Source organism: Macaca mulatta, chromosome 5 (genome assembly GCF_049350105.2).
Source record: "Macaca mulatta isolate MMU2019108-1 chromosome 5, T2T-MMU8v2.0, whole genome shotgun sequence".
Lineage (NCBI taxonomy): Eukaryota > Metazoa > Chordata > Mammalia > Primates > Cercopithecidae > Macaca > Macaca mulatta.
Genome location: NC_133410.1, coordinates 7,234,918 through 7,252,306, shown reverse-complemented (window position 1 = coordinate 7,252,306; position 17,389 = coordinate 7,234,918). Strand labels below are relative to the sequence as shown.

General features: G+C 47.3%; 1 protein-coding gene across 6 annotated transcripts in view; it reads left to right on the top strand.

Annotated features, from left to right (window-relative positions):
* Positions 1-17,389, top strand: part of EVC (EvC ciliary complex subunit 1) — a 92,929-nt gene that overhangs the window by 68,046 nt on the left and 7,494 nt on the right. For all 6 annotated transcript variants that reach the window (XM_078003150.1, XM_015137932.3, XM_078003148.1 and 3 more), the window contains 5 exons: positions 4,970-5,079; positions 8,298-8,508; positions 9,828-10,034; positions 13,153-13,297; positions 15,962-16,073. In XM_078003150.1, the coding sequence (XP_077859276.1) occupies positions 4,970-5,079; positions 8,298-8,508; positions 9,828-10,034; positions 13,153-13,297; positions 15,962-16,073 (785 nt within the window). The remainder of the gene's footprint in view (positions 1-4,969; positions 5,080-8,297; positions 8,509-9,827; positions 10,035-13,152; positions 13,298-15,961; positions 16,074-17,389) is intronic.

The window sequence follows — 17,389 nt, the reverse complement described above, 5'->3', positions numbered from 1 at the left end:
TACCTGCAGTCTAATCCTGAATGTGACCACTATTCAGCACCTCCCCTCTTAGCACCCTAGTCAAAACCACTCTGGTCTGGGTTACTGCAATAGCTGACCAACTGCTCTACCTCCATTCTCAACCCCTAGCTAGAATGATACTTTTAAGACAAGCTTGTCCAACCCACAGGCTGCATGCATCCCAGGATGGCTTTGAATGCGCCCAACAGAAATTCATAAACTTTCTTAAAACATCATGAGATTTTTTTGCATTTGTTTTAGCTCATGAGCTATCATTCATGTTAGCGCATTCTATGTGTGGCCCAAGTCAGTACTTCTTCCAGTGTGGCCCAGGGAAGTCGAAAGATTGGACACCCCTGTTTTAAGACATCCTATATGCCACTAATTTTTAGGATACACATTTAAAAATATTTTAACACCCCTGAAATCAAGATACATTTTAATTTAATTGGCAGTGACTTTTCTCTGTTAGTGATACCGGAAATAACTGGGCATCTTACAGTCGTCAGCACAATAGATTTGATAGGGAACACTAAGTCACATCATGTTGCTTCTCTGCAGAACCCCCAGTGGCTTCTCATTTCCTACAGCATAAAAGCCACAGACCTCACCACACTCTGCAGAGCCCACCATGTCAGGCCCTGGCTGCCCTCTGACTGCACCGGCATGCTCCCCGCAGCCCCGCTGGTTCCTTGCACTCCTCTGGCTCCTGCTGGAGCCACGCTCCTGCCTCATCCCACCCTGCTACGAGTCTTTGCTCCATGTCACCTTCGCTATGAGGCCTACTCTGACCATGCTGTTTAAAACTGCAGTGCCCCCCTCACCCCCAGCACTCCAGTGTTTCCCTCAGGAGTTGATTTTAGAGCCCACCCCACCTAAAAACCCTCCCTGTTTCCAGGAGGACACTCCCAAATTTTCAGCACATACTAGGCATCAATCAATAGCTCTTTCCCTTTCGCCCCATAATACATGAGAGTTTGAAAAAAAGAGTAAAACTTACCCGAGGCCACAAAATGACCTGGTAGCAATGACCAGCACTCTAGCCCGAGGAAGCACCTCTTCTGAATGTCAGCATGTACAAGCCTGCATTTGATAATGCTGAAGAGGTTTGAGGTTTGTGTGACAACTGCAGGCACCATCTGGTCCAGAGATCTTGACCTTATCAATCATCGTTAAATCCTGTTGCTAGTTTTAGCTACATTCTCAAAACACACAGCAAAGACCCGTATATACTTTAATGGCAATGCAAACTCACCTTTCAAAGAATCAAGACTGGTCAGGCGTGGTGGCTCACATCTGTAATCCCAGCACTTTGCGAGGCCAAGGCGGGTAGATTGCCTGAGGTTGAGAGTTCAAGACCAGCCTGGCCAACACAACGAAACCCCGTCTCTACTAAAAATACAAAAATTAGCCAGGCGTGGTGGTGCATGCCTGTAATCCCAGCTACTCTGGAGGCTGAGGCAGGAGAGTCTCTTGAACCCAGGAAGCAGAGGTTGCAGTAAGCTGAGATCGCGCCATCTCCAGCCTGGGCAACAGAGTGAGACTCCATCTCAAAAAAAAAAAAAAAAGGCCTGTGCTGAATTTTCTAGAATGTTCTGGTTTCCCTAGCACTCTGACAGATTATTGTAAACTCCTCACAAAGAGGAGTCAGAGATGGGATTTAATGAAATGTTCCAGATAGCATAGTGTCGTTTTGTGATAGTTAAGCACAAGTGTTACGAATCACAGCGTCCACCAGAACTGAAGTCTAGGCTGCTGGTGCTTCTGTCCAGGCCTCTGTGTTTAATATGCATTCCAAATGCAGTGTGCGCCATCTCCAGGCTGCCAGAGGTAGGGCCTTTTAAAAAGCCATGGAAAAGGGAAGGACTCTCACCTTAAGGATGGAGTCCTTGGTTGTAGCACGGTCTTGCTGAGTTAGGTGCATCTCCTGGTGATGTGAGATCGTCAGGGAGGAGCATGGTGGATTTAGAAAATATTTGAACTTTGTAGACAGAAAGATGTAGATATCAGTTCCTGCCTCACTGTTTATTAGCTGTGGGACCTTGGACCTCGTTAGAATGTGCTTGTAACGTGTGTTCTTTTAAAAACAGAGGAGATTAATAGCCCTAAAAACAATATACTAAGAAACAAGACAATACATTGAAAAGATATACTTTGTGAATGAAAATTATAGTAATGAGGCCAGGAGTGGTAGCTCACGCCTGTAATCTTAGCACTTTGGGAGGCTGAGGTGGGTGGATCACCTAGGTCAAGAGTTCAAGACCAGCCTGTCCAACATGGTGAAACCCTGTCTCTACTAAAAATACAAAAATTAGCCGGGCATGGTGCCAGGCACCTGTAATCCCAGCTACTCCAGAGGCTGAGGCAGGAGAATTGCTTGAACCCGGGAGGCGGAGGTTGCAGTGAGCTGAGATCTCACAGGAGACCACTCAGCCTGGGGACAGTGAGACTCCATCTCAAAGAAAAAAGAACATTATAGTAATGAAAACAGAAATCTAATTGGATTAGTTAACAGAATGGCAGATTAAATGGTGGCTAAAGAAACAGTGTGTGAACTGGAAGATGAGTGTAAGAAGGTGGTCCCAGAAGACAGCTTAGAGGTCTGAAGAGACGGAAAATATGGAAGAAGAGACATGGAGAATAGGATGACAAAATCCTATAGAAGTAGAACATATCTAATTCTGTAGAAATAAAATAGGCAATTTTTAAAAGAGTGAGAACAGAGGGAGTGAGGGAAATAACAAATCATACCCGGGCAAAGGAACATTGATGGTTCAAACAATGAACTGAAGAGTTTAGAAATAAACAGTTTAGATGAAGAATTTAGAAAACAGCACAGAACCACAATAATGGAGAGCGGTATCCCAGAAGGCAGAGAGAACACTGGAATCCTCTTTCTCCTTCTAGTCTGGAGGAGGGCAGAAGTATTAACTTTATATTTACAAATTAAATAGACAACTTAAAAACTGAAGAGTAATCACATGGGAGAGAAAAGAACAGCGCCTCCCATCCAGAAGCCAGCCCGTTACTCACAGCGGGGCCTGGGTGTTCTCCTATTGAACAACCAACCACTGGGCATCAACAAGATGAGGCCCCTCTGTTCCATGAAAGGTGGAGCCAAAAATGAGGCCAACCGGCCACCATACCTGAACACAGACCAAACATGGACATCGTCCAACTCCCCACCCCGAACATGCCCAGACACCCCGTCCTGGCTGAGCCAAGCCTGGCTTCATTAAACCCTCCCCAGATCACCTCCCACAGCCCACACCTGGGCCCTTCTTAACCCCTCTACACGTTCTCCCTCGCTGCATGAAGTGATAACCCAATCTGTTCAGCCGCAGGGGAGCTCTGACGGTCTTTGCAGTGCATTGACAGAGTAAAATAACGAAGCAGAATATATGACTTTCAAGGGAGAGAAAAAAGTATCCCAAAATGCAGGTTAGAGACCTAAAAGATGGTGAATCCAATAAAAGAGAAAAACAAGTTGAGAAGAATGCACTTTTCATAATACCTAGAAAACACCAGATTGGATGGTGGGAATAAGTCCAAGCCTACCATTAGTCACAATAAATACTAGCAGATTCATTTCGATTGCTAAAAACACATTTCCTAATCTAGCTATGTGGCATTACAGGAGACACAGCTAGATCATCAGAAGTTAGAAAGCCAAGGGAAGGAAAACAATATCCCAGGCAAATATCCCCCTAAAGAAAGTGCATGATACTAAGATCTGACAAATTATACTTTAGGCAGAAAACATGTTTTAGGGATGAAGAGAGTCATTACATAGTGTGAGAGGAACATACAACAATTTAGCCACAAAACACCTAAAGCAAAATTTGACAGACTTGAAAGATGAACAAATTGAAACTATGGTGGGAGATTTTAATACCCCATCTCACAGAAAATAACAGACCAATCAGACAGTAAGTCAGGCCATGAAAAGATCTGTTCTGAACAACACAGTCAATTAGGATGAGCAGAAGCTCCTACATCGAATTTTGTGCACCATATTTGTGGATAATATGAATGTCTCTATTGAAAAGCCAGAAGGATCTACAAACTGTCACAACTATGAAGATTGCTCTGAAATGTCACCACATACAAAATCAATATCCCAAACCAGTAGATTTCCTCCATACCAGCAACATCCAGTGATAAAGAAAGATCATCTTCAGAATAAAAGCCACAAGATGCCTAAAAATAAGTTGACCAATATGTATACAAGCTTAAGGGAGACGTTTTTAGAATGTTATTGAAGGCATAAAGAAAACTGAGAGAAATGGCATGTCTTAGGGTGGAAAACTCAATTTTGCAAAGATGGCGATTCTCTGCAAATTGATCTGTAAAATCAACCCAATTATGAGAAAATTCCAAAGAGACGTTTTAAACGACCAGCTGATCCTAAAAGTCATATGAAAGGAAAAGCAACCAGGAATAGCTAAGGCAGCTTTGAACAAGAGGATAAGACAGGACCTACCCTCGCTGCACTGATGTTTAATTGCTGCAACGTTAGCAATCATGGTATTGGTGCAGAAATAGACAGACCAATAGAAGAAAATACAGAAGCTGGGACAAGATGTGTGTGTATATGTTAATTATACAAGACAAAGTGGCATTGGAGGAAAGCCAGAAATAAATAAATTATTTAATAAACATTGTTGGCACAATTCATTATCCATTTATCCAGAGAAAATTAGATCCCTTCCTAACTCCACAGAAAATAAATTTTAGATACTTCAATTTAAAGTATTTAAAATTTTCCCATTTGCATTTTCCCTAAATGCAGATAGGAAAGATTTTAAGCTTTTAGAAGAAAATGCAAGAGAAAATGTTAATGAAATCAGAGCAGAAAGGGATTTTAAAAAGAAACACACACACAAGAAACAAAATGCACAATCTGAGCAAGGAGGATTGTTGAAATGAGTAACCACATACCCGCTCTGTCCCTCTGTCCTGAATTCAGGTGTGGATGGAGGAGTGTGCGCTGTCCAGCGTGCTGCAGACACACCTGCGGGAGGACCACAAAGGCACCATCCGCGGCGTCTTGGGCCGACTTGGCGGCCTCACTGAAGAGTGAGTACAGCTCCCTGAAGGCCTGGGGCTTTGTGTCCTGCATGATGCTCTGTCCAGCCTCAGTGTCCTCATCTGTACAGTGGGCACACTGACTGCCCGTCGGCTTCCTTTGAATGTAAATGACTTAATGTTTCTTAGCCTCGATTTCCTCATCTATAAAATGGGCTAATGATATCTACTTCATAGAGTTGTCTGTCACAGGAACTTTTTTAAACAGCTTTCTTCAGGTATAATTTACAATACATTTATTTTATGAGTACAATTCAGTGATTTTTAGTAAATTTACAGAGTTCTACTCCATCACCACAATCCAAATTTAGAACATTTCCATCACCCCAAAAATTGCTACAATGCAATTTTTAAAAGATGTCTTGTGCCCTCTTGCAGCCACTCCCCAATTATCAGTTTTTATATTCATTTTTCACATTTTTGCTATAACTATTAGTGCAATATGGTCTTTTCAATTTGCTGGTATTTTTTTCCTTCTTTCATATGAGAAAAAAAATACGTGTATATATATATATGTGAGGTTTTTTTGCTTTTTTGGGTTTTTTTTGAGACAGAATCTTGCTCTGTTGCCCAGGCTAGAGTCCAGTGGTGCAATCTCGGCTCACTGCAGCCTTCCTCCGCCTCGCGGGTTCAAGTGATTCTCCAGCTTCAGCCTCCCGAGTAGGGGGGATTACAGGTGCCTGCCATCATGCCTGGCTAATTTTTGTATTTTTAGTAGAGATGGGGTTTCACCATGTTGGCCAGGCTGGTTTCAAACTCCTAACCGCAAATGATCCACCCACCTCAGCCTTCCAAAGTGTTAGGATTACAGGCATGAGCCACCATGCCCAGCTGAGAAAAAAATTTTGATATAGCTATTTTTTAGTTTTATTTTGCAACTTTTATTTTAGATTCAGAGGGCACATGCGCAGGCTTGTTACAAAGGTATATTTCATGATGCTGAGGATTGGGGTACAGCTCCCATCACCCAGGTAGTGGATGCAACACCCCATCGATAGTTTTTTAACACTTGGCCCCCTCTTGTAGTCCCCAGTGTCTGTTGTTCCCATCCTTATATCTATATGTGCCCAATGTTAAGCTCCCACCTATAAGTGAGAACATGCAGTATTTGGTTTTCTGTGTCTGCATTAGTTTCCTTAGGGTAATGGCTTCCAGCTGTATCCATGTTACTAAAAATAACATGATTTCATTATTTTTTATGACTGCATAGTATTCCATAGTGTATATGTACCACATTTTCTTTATCCAGTCCACCATTGATGAGCACCTAGGTTGAATCTGTGTCTTTGCTATTGTGACTAGTGCTGCAATGAACATATAAGTGTATATATCTTATATATACACTTATGTATATATATGTATTATGTATAAGTGTGTATGTCTTTTTGGTAGAATTTATTTTCAATTTATTTTCCTTCGGGTATTGATATAACTATTTTAGTTGTCCAGCCCTTTACAGAAAACAAATTGTGTATACCATCAAGAAGTAGGTGTCTAGCTATGGAATTGGATAATACGGGGGAAACATCAGAAGAGGATGGAGGCCGGGTGAGGTGGCTCATGTCTGTAATCCCAGCACTTTGGAAGGCTGAGGTGGGCAGATCACCTGAGCTCAGGATTTCAAGACCACCCAGGGCAACATGGTGAAACCCTGTCTCTACTAAAATACAAAAAATTACCTGGGTGTGGTGGCGGGTGCCTGTAATCCCAGCTACTTGGGAGGCTGAGGCACAAGAATCACTTGATCCCCGGAGGTGGAGGTTGCAGTGAGCTGAGATCGCACCATTGCACTCCAGCCTGGGCTACAGAGTGAGACACCATCTCAAAAACAAACAACCAACCAAGCAAACAAAGAATAGGATGGAAACATAAGTAGGCTCAGACCAGGGACACCTGGTGAGCTATACTGAGGACAACAGAGAGCGACTGGGGAATTTGTCTAGACTGAAAACCTGTGTCTTTTAATTGTATTAATGTCTAGTCCATTTATGTTTAATGTAAATCCTCATGCTGGTATATATTTGGGTTTTCATATCAGTTTATGGAAATTCTCAGATGTTTTCTCTTTAGATCTTCCACTACCCATTCTCTCCCTCCTCTTTTTCTGGTACTCCAGTGACAGAATTTATGAGGCTTTTCCACTTTATCCCATATGTCTCTTACATGCTACTCTGTATTTTTTATTCTTCTCTGTGGTTCAGCATGGACATTTTCCTTTGAGGTATCTTCCAACCACTCTCTCTTCAGCCATATTTTATCAGGTGTTAAACCCATCTCCTGAGTTGTTCATGTCAGTTATTGTGTTTTCAGTTCTAGGATGTCCATTTGATTCCTTGTATAGTTTCCAGTTATCTGCTGAAATTCTTCATCTTATTATTTAATTTCTAGAACATATTAATCATAATTAGTGTAAAGGTCTGTCTGACTATTCTGTTTTCTGATATCTTGTGGGCATGTTTCTATTGTCTGTTTTCCTTTTATTTTTAGTTAATTCTCACCTATTTGCATGTCAGGGTATTTTTATTGGATGATGACCACTAAGCATGAAAAATTGTAGAGATAATTTAAGACTTCAAATGATACGATCTCTTTCCAGAGAGGATTTTATGTTACTTCTAGCAGGAATTTCAGATAGTGGAAGATTCATTCCACCACGTTGGAATTCAGCTGCTTCTGAATTAGGTCTTTGTGAGGAATGGCTTTTATTCCTAGGATGAAGGCAGCCACCAAAAAGCCTGGAGTGTTTGCCAGCCTCTTCTTGGCAGCTGACTGTTAGACCTCTCTGTTCACCTCTCAGCCTCTCAGCGGACACCTCAAGTTATACAACCAAATGCTGAACCTCTGGCAGGCTGAGGTTTTTTACATGAATCACTGAAATAGGAAGTCAAAAATAGCTCAAGATTTCAGTTTTGGATGTGCTGATTTTGATTCATGCCATTAATACTAGTGGCTGCATACCACAGGCTGCCGTACACATGCGTTGCACAGCTGGGCAGGATGTGATGAGGTTAAAAAAATTAATAGACAAGCAGATGGCGGTGTGGTGCCCAGGGAGCACCCACGCCTAAGAGGATGGCATTAGAAGGCGGTGATTCCAACCTGCTTCCTTTAGGAGGAGCTCCCTGTGGGCTGTGGCTGTTTGGGGAGCTTGTCACTGGCTCCGTGAAGCCAAGAGCATTGACCCCACCCCCCACCTGCTTTCCTCAAAGGTCCACGCGGTGTGTCCTGCAGGGGCATGACCTGCTATTGCGCTCGGCCCTCCGGAGGCTGGCACTCCGTGGCAACGCCCTGGCCACCCTGACACAGATGCGGCTGTCGGGGAAGAAGCACCTCCTGCAGGAGCTGCGGGAACAGCGTGCGCTGGAGCAGGGGTCCTCCCAGTGCCTGGACGAGCATCAGTGGCAGCTGCTCAGGGCCCTGGTAAGACCAGCATGGTGGCCCCACCCATTCCAGACAGGCAGTGCCCCTGCAGCAGGCCCCAGCTTCCAGCACCCAAATCCTACCACCCCTGGTGCTGCAGGGTTGGGTAATCATTCACTGGGGCTGCCATGGCAAGGCCCCACAGACTGTGCGGCTTACACAGCACACATTTCCCTGCTCACCATCCTGGAGGCCAGAATTCTGAGATCAGGGTATGGGCAGGGCTGCTTTGATTCTGAGACCACTCTCCCTGGCTTGTATCTGACCGTCTTCAACCTGTGTCCTCCAGGTCCTTCCTCTGTGGGTAACCCGTCTCTTCTTATAGGGACACCAGGCATATTGGATCACAGCCCATGCTAATGACCTTACTTTACCTTAATCACCTCCTCAAAGGCACTATCCACTTACTGACCTGCCATTTTGAGGTACTTGGGGTCAGGGCTTCAACATACGAATTTTGAGAGGACACAGTTTAAGCATAACAAGTGAAGACAATGGAGCCCCCGTAGGGCCACCCATGTACCAAAAGTTTTTAGTATCACTGATATAATGAGAAATATACTGGAAAAACTGTACGGACAGGTGCAATTGTCATTGGGGGTGTGGTAGAGAAGGCCTCTGTGGTCTCTTTGAAGTGTGATGACAGATCGAAAGAAAGAATTAGCAAGTTGTAGAGCTGGCATTGACACCCAGGTAGGCTGACTCCAGGCCTCCTGCACGTAGCCCCCAAGCTCTGGGAGCAGCTGCTGCTCCTTGAGCCACGAATGTGGCCCAAGCCCACAGTCTCTTTAGCTCTATCCAGGAGAGCTCTGAGGAGCACGCAGGACTCACGGACCTCTCTCCACCCCCACTGACTTCTTCCTGTCTTACTTCTACAAATAAAGGCAGTCCTCAGGGCCCTGTGTGCCCTGCCTCAGCTTCTATGATGTCCTAAGAGACTCACATCTGGCTCAAAACCTGGCTCTGCTGTGTGACTTTAGAAAGTTGCTTAACTTCTCCGAGCCTTTGTGTCCTCCTCAGTGCTAGTGTTCAGGTCTCATGATGTTCTAGAAGGATGAGCAAGGCCCCCCATCTTGTGAGGGGTCATAGATGGTACTGGGCACACAGTTGGTGCTCAATAAATGCCCTTTTTCGGGGGACACAGACACCTAACAGACACCTAACCTCATCCATTGATTTTTGCAAGCCCTTTCTGCCCTTTCTCCATCCCTTTTCCAATCCCTGGGCCCTGAACAGAAACAACCCCACATCCCAGTCCTGGCCAGAGCTTCTCTGTGAGAGGCGCACTTGGCCCCCACTCCCAGTACTTTCTCTCCCAGGAGACGCGCGTGCTGGAGGAGGCCAGCCGGCTGGAGGAGGAAGCGCAGCAGACGCGGCTGCAGCTCCAGCAGCGGCTCCTGGCTGAGGCCCAGGAGGTGGGGCAGCTTCTGCAGCAGCACATGGAGTGTGCCATTGGGCAGGCGCTGCTGGTGCACGCACGGAATGCGGCCACCAAGAGCCGGGACAAGGACAGGGATGACTTCAAGGTATGCACTGATCTCTGTCCCTGGGGACACCGAGGGCAAGAAGGATCAGGGTAGGGTCCATGCCTGGGTCTGCTCCTTGCCACACCCTTCATGGAGCTTGTGGCCTAGTAGACTTTACCTGACTTCTCCATGACTTGTTTTTCTCATCTGTAAGATGGGATCTTCTCCCTCACAGAAGGGGAGGATCAGTCGCAGCAGGTCACAGGTTCTCCTCCTGCTGTTAGGCCCTGCATTGCATCATCCTTAGCACGGGCTCTGTCTTTACAGCAGCACTGATTGGGATGTGGTTTCACCCAGAGCCACACAGCTGGTCAGTGGCAGAACCAGGATCCGAACCCAAGTCCCTCTCTCAGAAAGAGAGATATGTGTGCTTTCCGCACCCCTGGCCGCCTCTGCTGAGACACTGGAGCTCTCTGGAGTTCATCCTGACGGCTGAGCAATGCCGCGAAAAATCAATTCAGCTGGTTAGACAGTGGTTTAACTCCTTATCTATTGACGATAATCATAAACAATAGTGATAAAAATGATAACAGTAAGCAGTCACATTAGTGTTGCACTTAAGTCTAACTAAGTGCTTTTTCCGATCTCATCTTGTTGGATTTTCCCCACAATCCTTGCCTGGTCAGGATCACTTTTCTTCCCGTTGGGAAAAAGAGGCCTACGATTGGGCAAAGGATATATTCCAGCCTCCCACCTAGTGAGTGGCAGCGCTGGGGCTGCAGGAGAATGACCAGCACACACGCTGCGTCTGCCTAGTGCCTCCCTTACAAGCTGTAAGGAGAGGTGGGGTGTCCCTTACAGCACCTCGCTCGCTGCAGGCCACTGCAGGAAGGGTGTCTGTGACTGGCAGACAGCAGCAGGTTGCAGCCCTGTGCCCAGTAGGCAGCCCTGGCATCGGGAAGCGCAGGAGCTCTTCCAGGAGCCTTCCAAGGAGTTCCTTTCATCTCATAAAGTGAGTCACTTTGTGCGTCTGTGCAGCAAAGAGGCTGGACCCACATTTCTGCAACACCCTGTCTTATTCTAAATCTCACATCTGCCTCAGATTATCCAAACATTAGGGCTGTGCCTGGCTGGTGATCTTGGGAATGTCACCCTGTCCCTAAAATTGTCCACATGTTACCTAATAGGAAATGCTCGCTGCATGGAAATGGAATAAGGTATAAGGGTGTCGTGTTTTGTCCTCAGCTTTCCAGAGGGATTTTGAGTTGAGATTGGAAAATCAGTACCACCACAACTTCACACTTACAAAAAAGTAAAGTGAAGTAAGGCCAGGCGAGGTGGTTCACGGCTGTAATCCCAGCACTTTGGGAGGCCGAGGTTGCCAGATCACGAGGTCAGGAGTTTGAGACCAGCCTGGCCAACACAGTGAAACACGTCTCTACTAAAAATAGAAAAATTAGCTAGATGTGGTGGTGTGAGCCTGTAATCCCAGCTACTGGGGAGGCTGAGGCAGGAGAATCACTTGAACCTGGGAGGCGGAGGTTGCATTGAGCCAAGATCGCGCCACTGCACTCCAGCCTGGGTGATATAGCTAGACTCTGTCTAAAAAACAAACAAAAAACAAAACAAAACAAAAAAACAAGAACATTGAGTTTAGTTTCTAGAAGAATGCTCATTTATTCAACCTGTATTCAGAAGCTTCCTGGAACACTAGCGCAAATGTGTGTACCTATGGGTACGGGAGACCGACCAGAAGGAAACTGAGGAGGAGGAGAGAAGGGGTGGCCAAGGATGGAGGGCCTGGGGAAGGGAGGAGAGGTAGGTGCAGAGTGGGGTGTCCGCCACTCTACTCTGGCAGGAAGGCAGGTGCACACAGGATGTGAAGATGTGGGTGGGCTTGCTGACCTTCGGGGAAAGAGGATGGGAGCTCCCGATAGGAAGTGCAAAGCCGGAGCCCGGGTCCTTGGAGGGGTAGAGTGGGAGCCCCCTTTGCAGATGGGGCAGAGGAGAAGGAAAGAACCATTGGCAGTAAGGGATGAACAGGGGCTCGGGAGTTAGAAGACCAGCTCAGACCTGCGCGGCCACCCCGGACTGTACAGTCTCCTCACCTCCGCAGCCTCTGCTCCACACCTGTGTGCTCTGGTACCTTTCTCAGATGCTGCGGTGAGAGTAAGTGGGCATTTTTTCTTACCCAAAGCCTAGCACCATCCACTAAATATTTGTCGAAATGGGGATGAGCTTTTCTGGTTTTTACCCAACCTCTTATGAGGAAAAGGATGATAATTGTCAGTGCGCAACCAACACATCCCCAGTGATGGGATGTCTCAGGGTCTCCTGTCTTTTCTGCTTTGGTCTGAAGATGTATCATGTAGAAATGCATGTAGCTGCAAGTAATATGGCTCAAAGAAATAGCCCATAGCACAAGAAATGTGGAGGTGCTGCCACAGTGGCTTTGTGATGTGACCAAGGACAAGGCTCTTTCTTTCTCACCCTGCATTCTTGCTGTTAATTCGTTGCTTCATAGTCTTAAAATGGCCACTGTCACTCCAGACATCAGGCCTGCATTCCAGGCAGGAGGAGGGAACAGCAGTCTTTCACCTGCTGGTCCTCCACCTTAATGTTTAGAAACGGAAGGCCTTGGCACTTTGGGAGGCCGAGGTGGGCGGATCACCTGAGGTCAGGAGTTCGAGACCAGCCTGGCCAACATGGCAAAACCCCATCTCTACTAAAAATACAAAAAATTAGCCAGGACTGGTGGTGCGTGCCTATAATCCCAGCTACTTGGGAGGCTGAGGCAGGAAAATCACTTGAACCTGGGAGACAGAGGTTGCAGCGAGCCGAGATCGTGCCACTGCACTCCAGCCTGGGTAACAGAGTGAGTCTCCATCTCAAAAAAAGAAGGGAAGGCCTCTTAGCAGACTTTCCCTAACATCACATTTCATTGGCCAGAACTAGATTAAACAGCCAGCCCTAGGCATCCCTGACCTAAGAAGATAGGATTCCCGTGACTAGCTTAAACCAGCCATGCACTCTCTGCCTGCTTCCTGACCAATCCAGGTTGGTGAGTAGGCGGAAGATCTGAACCAGGGCATGGGGAGGCAGGGACTGGATGGGCCGTGGGTGGCTCCCACGTGTGACTTCTCTGCTGTCCCCATCCGTCCTTCCTTTCTCCCCTCAGAGGACACTGATGGAGACAGCAGTGGAGAGCGTCTATGTGACCAGCACTGGTGTCAGTCGCCTGGTGCAGGCATATTACCAGCATATCGGAAGGATCATGGAGGACCACGAGGAGAGAAAACTGCAGCACCTGAAGACCCTGCAGGGTACGGGACCCCCCTCGGGGAAGCCCCAGAAGAGGCTGGCAACGTGTGCTTTTAGTTTGGGGCAGAACAGGATGTCAGATGTTGTGAATTTTATTTTTGGGAATTTAATTCTTTCAATGTTTTAATGTATTTATTTATCCTCTGCTTTGTCTCAAAAAGCCTTTTTCAAAAGGCACTTAAAGAACCATATGCACAAGGACACATCCAGTGCAATGGGAGTGTTTTAAGTCGATCACTCAGGACAAGGATAGGATACTGAGATGGAGTCAGGGCCAGGGCTTATCTAGGACAGCAGTCCCCAGCCTTTTCAGCACCAGGGACTGGTTTCATGGAAGACTATTTTTCCACAGACCAGGGTGAAGGGGAAGTGATTTCGGAATGACTCAAGCACATGACGTCCATCATGCACTTTCTATTATTATTACATTGGAATATACAGTGAAATAATTATATAACTCACCATAATGCAGAATCAGTGGGAGCCCTGAGCTTGTTTTCCTGCAGCTAGACAATCCCATCTGGGGGTTATGGGAGACAGTGGCACATCATCAGGCATTATATTCTCATAAGGAGCGCACAGCCTAGATCCCTCGCAGGTGCAGTTTGAAATAGGGTTCACGCTCCTATGAGACTCTAATGCCGCTGCTGATGTGACAGGAGGTGGAGCTCAGGCGGTAATGTGAACGATGGGGGAGCGGCTGTAAATACAGATGAAGCTTCGCTCACTCATCTGTCACTCACGTGCTGCTGTGTGGCTGGGTTTCTAACAGTCCAGGGACCAGTACCAGTCTGTGGCCCAGGGTTGGGGACCCCTGATCTAGGACATCTGCCTGCAAATCCTAATTAGACATTCAGTGATTTTGTCTGTGAGCTTCCTGGTGGTCAAAGAGATGGAGACCTACTTAGTTAAAGCTACCACAGTGACCATGAGCCCAGTGGCCCAGGGGGTGTTTGAGACCCCAAGAATTTTCCTGCATAGGCTCTTGTAAAAGGCCACCCTGGGGTGATGGAAAGGACAGTATCCCCAGTTCCAGGAACATACAGGTAAGGATGGTTGGAAGCCAGTATCATAAATGCCACTTCTTATAACACCCTCCCCTGAATCCAGAGCTTCCGAGCAGGAATTCCTCTTCTCTGATGGGCTTTGCCTGGCGTGTCCAAGGACCGGAGTTGGAATCGATCCCGGGAGAGGCTTCCCTGAGTGTTTCTCCTCTCAGCTGAGCCCAGAGGCCACCTCTGTCTGCCCCTTCTCCTGAGGAATTTGAGGCCTAGATTCAAATAAAATCTTGGCATGTGCCCAGAGATCTGCCAGGTTTTCCAAAGGAAGAGCTGGGCTCATTTAGCAGGAGACAGACATTGCTTGCTGCTGCAGAACATTCCAGAACTGGGGCATGTCTCTTTCCCTCGGTAGGCCTTGGTTTCCCCATCTGTGGGACTAGGGTTGGAGACTGCCCCACCCCAGCCCCCATCCATCCTCTCAGCTCTTATTTCCTGCTTCCTGATACCCCAGCTCTAATGCAGGGATTTCACAGTAAACACATTGAAACAATATAGCTTAACTTAAGCCACATCAACTCCTTTTTCCTTATTTAGTAATCTATTTTATTTAAGAGTCATACATGCTATGTCCCAGAGGCCATCCAGGTTAAATCTCCCTGTAAGTGCCAGCAAACTCATCCAGCTAGTTAAGTGTGATGGGCCTCCTGCCATGGCCACCGATACGTGAGTTGGGTTTTCAGCTGAGAGGTATCTTGAAGAGGTAGTCTTATAGTTAGTTGCCTGTCCAAACCAGGGGCATTATTAATAATTATACTGGGATGACCAGGTCTAAACCATGCCTGTCTCAGGCAGCCTCATCACTTTCCTTTTTTTTTTTTTTTTTTTTTGATACTGAGTCTCGCTCTATCGCCCAGACTGGAGTGCAGTGGCATGATCTCGGCTCACTGCAACCTCTGCCTCCTTTGTTCCAGCAGTTCTCCTACCTCAGCCTCCCAAGTAACTGCGATTACAGACACATGTCACTACGCCTGGCTAATTTTTGTACTTTTAGTAGAGACAGGGTTTCACCATATTGGCCAGGCTGGTCTCGAACTCCTGACTTCAGGTGATCCACCCATCTCAGCTTCCCAAAGTGCTAGGATTACACGTGTGAGCCACCTCACCCGGCCTCACTTTACTTTTAAAGCTTTTAAAAGTCAAGAGTTTTCTGAGCAGCTTAATCTCCAAACAAGAAGGAGTTCCAAGATATGGAGCATGACTTCAGAGCCCAGACTTCCTAAGTCCCTGGAGGGCACCCACTTCAGCACTGTGCCCTCACTCTGCCTGGCCAATCACTTTTCCTTTACAGTGTGGCTTTTGAGTTCTTTGTGGTGCCCTCTCAGTGTGGACTTTTTCTTAGTCAGCCCCCCTTTCTCCTGATACAAGAAAGCTGGAGGTGAAGCAGGTGGACAGGGCGCATCATAGATCGTTTCCTTCTGCGGTGCCTGGTCCGTGATGGAAGCCGTGTTGTTGGCACACACAACGCCCTGTCCCTGTGCTGGTGGAATGACACATTCTTTGAGAGCTGGTGTGTCCCGCTTACCCTGCACCCCAGCATCTGCCCCAGCCCTGGCACAGTCGATCTTCCAAACAGAGTCCCTGATTGTCTTGTGTTAAATGGTCTAGGTGAGAGGATGGAAAATTACAAGCTGCGGAAAAAGCAAGAACTCAGCAACCCTTCGTCGGGCAGCAGGACGGCAGGTGGTGCTCATGAGACCTCCCAGGCGGTCCACCAGAGGTGAGGTCCCAACTGAGGTCCCATGTAGGGACGTCCTCTACCCCTTCACATGTCTGTCTGTGGCGCCGTCAGCAGGTGCCATCGTGTGCATTGCCCGTGGACTTGTGCGCTATCAGCCTCCCTCACCCACTGCCTCTGTCCTGGTCTCTGCCCTCCACGCAGCACCTGGAATGGCACCTGGCACAAATGAATGAGCAGGTCAAAGTGTGGTGGCAGCTTCATTCCAGGTTTAAGTGGCATTCGCAGCCCGGACACGTGCCTCCCTTCTCGTACGTGGGGCATTCTCAGAAGCAGACCTTGGCGAGGATTTGGGGGCAGGTTGTTTACCTGGGAGGTGACCCGCAGAAGCACAGTGAGAGGACAGGGAAGTAAGGAAGAGGTGGCTGCTTCTTGTAACTGTGACCATCACAATGAGTGCAAATGTAGCAGCCCAAGCCATGCAGACTTCCTATCCCGCAGTGCTGGAGGTCAGAAGGCAGGCTTGGCTCTCCTGGCTTCTCTGGGCCTCACAAGGCCTGAGGGAAGGGGCCAGCCGACCGGGCTGTTCTTAGGAGGCTCAGTAACAGCTGTCAGGAAACACGCTGCTGCAGGATTTGCACAGACTGAACTTGCCCTGACTTTCCAGGCTCCCAGCAAACTACGGTCCGGCAAGTCCTCAGATGTGGGGCGCAGAAGCATCACTCAGCTTTCCTGCTAAACTTGCAGGTTCTGGGCCCACACTTGGAGACTTGGGCTTAGAAAGTGTGAGGGGAGCCCAAGAATCTGAATTTTAGCCGCACCCTTCCCCGCCAAGGGATTCTGATAGATGTGGTCCAAGGGCTTCACTTTGGCCCAGGTGATCCAAGAGAAGGAGCCTCAGCAGCCACCTGGGCCAACCTGCTTTATGGAAGAGGAAAAGGAAGCCCAGTGTTGGGAGAGGGGGTACATGAGGCCGTCTGTGACTCACAACTTATATATGGCTGTTGACACCCTTTCCTCCCAGCCGCACCTCCTTGAATTCAGAGAGGCAGTTTCTTTTCTTTTTATTTTTTTTTGAAGGAGTGCAAGTACAATTTTGGGACATAGCTATATTGAATAATGGTGAAGTCTGAGCCTTTTATTGTAACCACCACCCAAATAGTGTATGTTTTACCCATTAATTTCTCATCATCCACTCCCCTCCCATTGTCTCGCCACCCTTCTGAGTCTCTGTTGTCCATCCTTCCACTCTTTTTTTTTTTTTTTTGAGATGGAGTCTTGCTCTATTGCCCAGACTGGAATGCAGTGGTGCGCTCTCAGCTCACTGCAACCTCCGCCTCCCAGGTTCAAGCAATTCT